At 31.1% G+C, this 7,265-nt stretch overlaps 1 protein-coding gene across 1 annotated transcript; it reads right to left on the minus strand.

The window, feature by feature from the left end:
- Window positions 1-3,653: 3,653 nt before the first annotated feature.
- On the minus strand, window positions 3,654-4,265 carry LOC131641774 (NAC domain-containing protein 96-like). Its single transcript, XM_058912085.1, has 2 exons — window positions 3,849-4,265; window positions 3,654-3,773 (listed from the first exon to the last, which is right to left on the minus strand). The coding sequence occupies exons 1-2, from the start codon at window positions 4,263-4,265 to the stop codon at window positions 3,654-3,656; spliced, it is 537 nt and encodes a 178-aa protein (XP_058768068.1).
- Between the last annotated feature and the right edge of the window lie 3,000 nt (window positions 4,266-7,265).

The raw sequence follows: 7,265 nt of genomic DNA on the forward strand, positions 1-7,265 counted from the left end.
TTGTTGAAATTACTTTCTATCCACATCCAACTATACCGAGCATGTAAGATAATTAATTGAAAGTGGTTAGGAGTTATCAAAAAGAATAGAAAAGAGTTAGTTTTCCCAAACCTCTTATATGCCACTTGTCTGCCAAAGTATACTCATAGATAGTTCAATTGGTTCTTTCAGAATCACAGGTAGATTTTCCAAAATAGAAAACAAAAAGAGTTTTAGTTCCCAAGACTATATTATCTGTTTTAGTAATTTCATGAACATATTACTTTTTCAAAAAATCGATTTTACAATTCGTTCTTTCCTCGTTAATTTTTGTAGTAAAACAATAAAACTGCTTGTAATTGTTGATGGAATAGGATGATGCAAGATGAAATTCAAAAGGATCAGAGTCATATACATTCATCTCTTTAATCATATGCTGGAGCTCTTCATTGTTTTTTTGGCAAGGTAATAGCCAATAAGAATCGCATCAAGATGAATGAAAATAGCACCAGGTGGAAGAAAATCGACAGTTGAAAATGAAAAGAAAGACAAACTAAGTGAGATTATGACGTCTAAGTGTGAGAGAGAAGAATTTAAGGAGAGGTCAAAATTATAATGAGATATGAGAACAATATTTCTGTGTCAAAAAGTTTAAGCAAATTCCATAATCTAAGTGTACCACAACCAATTTTCTTTTTAATTGACAAATATAACAAATTTTTGACTATGAGTCGACTGAAAAAAAAAATTCTTTTTAAAAAATCAAATTCATGAATCCTAGTGATTAACAATCATCAAGCCATAAAGAAAAATCCCTTTGTTACTATTTTCCATTTTAAATTGTTAATGAAAACGATTTTCTTTTTGCAAGTCAATAGAATTATTTGTTAACCTTTTGATAAATGAAAATTCAACATTGTAACACTGCTGCATAATACCATCTAGAATCATCGCCTAAATGACATCCAGAAATGTATTAAATCAAAGTATATAAGAAATAATACAACAAATGTCCAATAACTAAATCATAATAGAAACAGACATCTAGTTCTTCAACCTACGGGTCTTCTTGCCGATTCTCCAGCTCTTGCATCCTACTTGAAAATAACAACATGATATGGATGAGATTACTTAATCTCATTGGAGTTCCCAATTCTATGGGTCCAAGGACGAATCTATGTATGTTGTTGTTGCTAGGTTGAAATGTATTAAGTGGTTGCTATGTTGTTAGTTGTTATTTCGCAAAGATGTTGAATGATTATCACATGTATTTGGTTGAATCGTTGTTGTGTTATCTTTATGTCTGGATGAGTGGTAATCGAAGTGTTTCCACACATGAATTGGGGGTCGGAGAGTAAGACACGAGAGTGGTATCTAGAGTTGTGTACGCCAAGTAAACTTTTGAGGACGAAAATATTGTAAGTGCGGGAGAGTTGTAACGCCCCGAATATTTTATTTATTATTTTAATCGGTTGTCTGTGATATAATATTGTGACATTTGATAATTGTACGGTATTGTTATTGAGCTACCTTGTTTGGAGCAGTGGCTTTAAAAGTAGAACTAAGGTAGTGGGGTTTGTGTGCAAAAGTTTAGAAGTTGGTGGTGTAGACAGTATAACTAATTGAATTATATTAGTTAATAATTATTTAGTTATTTAATATTAGGTGGATAGGGAGCATATCAAGTGAGAGCATTTTTAAATGAGAGATAAGAGGGAGAAATATCAACCATTAGATTCACTAAGAGATAGATTAACAACCTCATTAATGATTTAACATTCTCTCTCTTGATGAATCCAATTATTAATATTTATTCCTCTCATCTCTCATTATAAAATATTCTCACTTGATATGCTCCCTAGGTGGATATTATTTAATTAAGTATTTGGTAGAAATTATTACTATTTAGTAGTAATAGTATTAATAATATAATAAAATAATAGAAAAGGGGGAGAGGAGGGGAGAAGTTATCATTTAAGTAAAAAAGAGAAAGAACGGAAGAAGGGAGAAGAGGAAAAACTAGAGCTCAAGAAGGGAGAACGCCAAAGTAGAGGTTGAAACACTCATCTCTAAGAATACCAAAGTAAGGGTGGGGTTCCAACTCTCAAATAGGTGGGTTAACTGTGGGTATGTAGGACTAATGTATGTTAGGTTTTGGTGTAGGATATTTGTAAATGATTTTTAAAATTGTATGCGTTTTGATGAAATTAATGATGATTTGATGTATTAATTGCTTCTAATTGATGTAAAGAATGTATAATGATTTCAGATATTGTTGTATGGGATAAATATGAGTAATTAAGATGATTTTGAGGTTGTACCGCGTTGGATTCGAGTGGAATAGGGTTTGTTTAGGTGTAGGAATTTACATCAGAAATTAAACACAAGACAGCTATGCGTCAGCCTGAACAAGCTTTGTGTCGACCCATGCATGCCAAATATTCAGTATGCGTGGACTTGTGAGTCGACCTGGGCACAATTGAGGGAGACAGAATCCATATTTTCCAGCGATGCATCGACCTGAGCAGACTTTGCGTCGACTCATGTAGGCCAAGGACACAGTATGCGTCGACTTGAGAGTCGACCTGAGCAGTCCCGAGTGACATCCAATTTGCCTGACATATTTTTCTAAGGTCATAACTAGAGTTTCCGAACTCCGATTGATGCGCCTTTCAAAGAGTTGAAAAGCTAACGCGATGATGAATGACCTATAACTTAATAGGATAAAATGATTTATAGAATGTAGTCTCCTAGTTCTTGTATTAAGATTGAGTGATGAGACGATATGGTGATAAAATAGTAAGTATGCTTTTTGCTATGAATTGACGTAACCATGTCATGATATAACTTGATGCCTGTTTTCCTTATGATGATATGAAGTTATTGATTTGATGATGTGTGTTTTCCTTATGATGAGATAATGATGCCTTGTGTTGAATTAACAATAAGTATGCTTTTATTATGAAGTTGAATTAAATGTATCATGTCGTTACTTGACTTGTGTATTATGATGTTTGATGTTATTGTGTTGATATATGTATGTATGAAAAATGATTATTTTGGTCGGAGGCTTAAGCCTTGTGTGTTAGTGTTGTATGAAGTGTGATGAATATTGTTGTGATTAAACGTGATAGTGTTGTATGAATGAACTGCATCATATATTTCATGATGATGATGCTGTTGTTGGCTTGGAATGGCGTAACGTTGATGGCTTATGCCATGTAGTTGCATGAGTATGTAGTTGCATGTTGGCGTTGCATGTATTTCGGACTTTCCTTTGTTTTAGAATGTAGGGGCTTTCCGGTTGTTTTTCGGGAGAAATATCTCTTATACTCTCTTAAATGATTGTTGCCTATTTAAAAAAAAAAAAGTCTTTGAACCGTTCAACAAAGAGTCAGATTGCAAAGATTTTAGACCCCAAAGTAAAATAAGAGTAGAAAATAACAAAGAATAATTTGCAACAATTAAAATATAATAATAAATAAGCCATAACATGAAAATTAAATAACAAATACTTAAAAACAGAGTAAATATACAATAGAGATCACAAAACTTATTATAACTCAAAATCCATAAAACATTAAAAGAATTACGTAAAAACAAACTCAAATCCAGGCTTTATCAAACTACAATATGTCAATGTCTCTTTCTGACTCCATTCATAAGTAGAATTTCTATAGCTCATTATCACTTGCATCACAATCAGTCTCATCAACATCAGATATAGGCCCAAACTCATTATCCACGTCCATCTCTATTGGGCATTCAAATACTCTACAAAGAACAAAACGAGCCTGCAAAATAATTAATTGAAAGTCGTTAGATGTTAACAAAACTAAGAAAATAGTTACTTTTCCCAAATATCATACCTGAGGATTGTCTGCCAAAGCATATTCATACATAGTCCAATTAGTTCTTTCTAAATCATTTGGAGATTTTCCAAGATAGAAAACAAAGAGAGTTTTAGTTCCTAAAACGACGTTATCTGCATTAGTAATGTTACGAACATTTCCTTTCTTCTTCCAAAATCCGTTCTTGCAATGTCTTCTTTCGTTGTTAATTTTTGAAGTAAAACAATACCAGTGCCAATGCCTACCATTGTAGATTGAATGGGATGACGCTGGAGACAATTCGAAGGGATCAGAGTCATATAGGTTCATATCTTTAATCATGTGTGAGCCATTGAAAATATGGAGCTCTTCGTTATTTTTGTTGGCAAGGTAATAGCCAATAAGAATCTCATCATTAGGAATGAAAACAACACCAGGTGGCAGAAAAGCAGCCATCGCAAATAAATCGAGAGGAAATTTTAGAGAGATCGTAAACTTTTACAGTGAGAAGTATATGGCTTATGGAGTAGGGTGAAAATTTATAATTGGTTATGAGAAATTATGGTTTAAGGAATAAGCTGAAAATATATAAATGGGTTTGACAATCACAGGGACGCATATGGTTGCGCAACATTATAAAAGCATCATATATTATCTATATTTCAAATTTTAATGGTAAAAGTTATAAGTTGTTAATTTTTGTGAGTATAAAGAAGAAAAAAACTTTTTCCTTTTTTGGGAAATTGAATTCATGAATCTTGCTAACATTTTCCTTTTCGAAATGTCCTAAAATACCAATTTCCATTTTGAGAATCAAAATTAAAAATACTTCCTTTTAGAGGTATCATAATTCATCTTAATATGAAAATTCCTATTTTATTTTAATTCAAATTCATGAATCTTGCTAACATTTTTCTTATTGAATTGTCAAAGAATACCAGATTCAATTTTAAGAGTCAAAAGAAAAAAATATTTCCTCTTTGAGGTATCGTAATACATCTAAATATGGACAATACTATTATTTTAGAAATTGATTTAGGTTTTGTATGAGTTATTTTTTTAAAATTCCAGATTAGGCATACCTATTTTTTGTGTATATTGCAAGTGTGTCACATAAATTGAAGAAAAAAAATTCTATTACCAAAATATGATTAAAAATGCCTTAGGCATAAGACGATGCAAGAATAAATTCAAAAGAGTCAGACTTGTACAAACTCATCTCTTTGATAAGTAATTGTAAATCTAAATCTCTTCATATTTTTTTGTGACTATGAAAATAGCAAACGAGAAGGTTGTCAGAGGGGACAAAATGAGTTCCTTTTGGAAACAAAGTGGCCATTGAAGTGGAAATAAGATAAAAATTTAGAGATTTAAATTTTAGTGTGAGTTTATGTTTCAAGAGTATAAGAAATTGTGTCGTGTAAGAATCTAGCTCCTTTTAGTGAAGAAGGCGGCAATTTTAAATCTAATCACAATAAATTTTTATTTCAAATATTCCTAATAAGCAATAACCACCAGACAATGTACAACTACATAACATGTTAAAAATTTCCACCACTACCACCTTCAATTCCCGTGGAGCACTTGCAACAACAACTCCAATGTCCGATAAAACAATAGAATAATAATCAAAACTGAAATAGTTGCATTCTTTTTTAATAAGCAAAACGAAATTTTTTAATATAGTTGCATTGAAAGTTGTGAAATTTTTAATATGTTTCTCTTTTAGATTTTTAGTTTTTACTTCTTTATAACTTACGTGGTTTAAGGGTATGAATCTTTGCGGCTGTAAGCTTGAGGTTTATATAAAAGAAAAATTTATTAGTTGTCAATAGATCTCTCTTTGAAGTCATGCTTTTATTCAACTATAACATATTTCTCTTTGAATGCATTCATACGTCGAATTTCTCAAACTCCTTATCACTTTCATCATAATCAGTTTCATCAACACCAGATAAAGGCCCAAATTCATTATCCACGTCTATTTCTATTCAGCAATCAAATATGTAACTTTTTAAATATATATTTTATATGGAAGAAAATAATTTTTTACATTTATTTATTGAAGATATAAAAAAGAAACTAAAATTTACTTTCGAAAGGTATACAGTTTTGACAAATTTAATATTTGATATTTATTATATGGTATTCATTATTACTGATAGACAACTCATAAATTTTAGACCCCAAACTAAAACATTAGATCCCAAAGTAAAATAAGTGAGAGCATACAAAGAAATAAGTTGCAACAATCAAAGTATATAAAAATAAACAAGAAAATAAAAGTAAAAAAAATTTGCAAAAAAAGAATAAAATATACAATAGAGATCACAACATAATCGTCCGACAAAATTGTGTAATAATTGACAAATTTATTATTACTCAAAATCCACAAAACATTATAAGAATCGCATAAATAGTCTAACAAAATTGTGTAATAATTGACAAATTTATTATTACTCAAAATCCACAAAACATTATAAGAATCGCGTAAATAGTCTGACAAAATTGTATAATAATTGACAAATTTATTATTACTCAAAATCCACAAAACATTATAAGAAACGCATAAAAACAAACGAAAGTCATGCTTTTATTTAACTACAACATATCTCTCTTTGAATGCATTCATACGTCGAATTTCTCAAGCTCATTGTCACTTTCATCACAATCAGTTTCATCAACATCAGATATATGTTCAAACTCATTATCCACGTCCATCTCTATTGGGCAATCAAATACTCTACAAAGAACAAAATGACCATGCTAAATAGTAAATAATTAATTGAAATTTGTTAGAAGTTAACAAAAGTTACAAAACTAAGAAAAGAGTTAGTTTTCCCAAATATCTGCGGATTGTCTGTCAAAGCATATTCATACATAGTCCAATTAATTCTTTCTGAATCATTTGGGGATTTTCCAAAATAGAAAACAAAGAGAGTTTTAGTTCCTAAAACTACGTTATCTGCATTAGTAATATTACGAACATTTCCTTTCTTCTTCTTCCAAAACCCAATCTTGCAATGTCTTCTTTCCTCGTTAATTTTTGAAGTAAAAAAAATACCAGTGCTAGTGCCTACCATTGTAGATTGAATAGGTTGACGCAGGAGACAATTCGAAGGGATCAGAGTCATATAGGTTCATCTCTTTAGTCATGTGTGAGCCATTGAAAATATGGAGCTCTTCGTTATTTTTGTTGGCAAAGTATTAACAAATAAGAATTACATCATAAAACCCTTAGTTGTAACACAACCACACTCCATGACTATTAGCACTACAAGAAATACTCGAATTTCCTGCAGATTTACCTGCGGATTTTAGCTCAATTTCCTCAAGAAACACGTTACATGCGGATTTTCGTTCCTAGCTAAAACCTTCGTGGGTAATATTTTCGGCAGGAAATTCTGCAGCTAAATCCGCAGCTAATTCCGCAGCTAAATCCGCAACTAATTCCGA

This window comes from Vicia villosa, unplaced genomic scaffold, assembly GCF_029867415.1.
Source record: "Vicia villosa cultivar HV-30 ecotype Madison, WI unplaced genomic scaffold, Vvil1.0 ctg.004066F_1_1, whole genome shotgun sequence".
NCBI classification, from domain to species: domain Eukaryota; kingdom Viridiplantae; phylum Streptophyta; class Magnoliopsida; order Fabales; family Fabaceae; genus Vicia; species Vicia villosa.

Excerpts from the sequence above, each read along its gene's own strand:
- LOC131641774 (XM_058912085.1), bottom strand. The coding sequence starts at position 4,265 with ATGGCTGCTTTTCTGCCACCTGGTGTTGTTTTCATTCCTAATGATGAG. Across the intron at positions 3,774-3,848 it reads CTTTGGCAGACAATCCTCAG|GCTCGTTTTGTTCTTTGTAG; the intron begins GTATGATATTTG and ends ATTATTTTGCAG.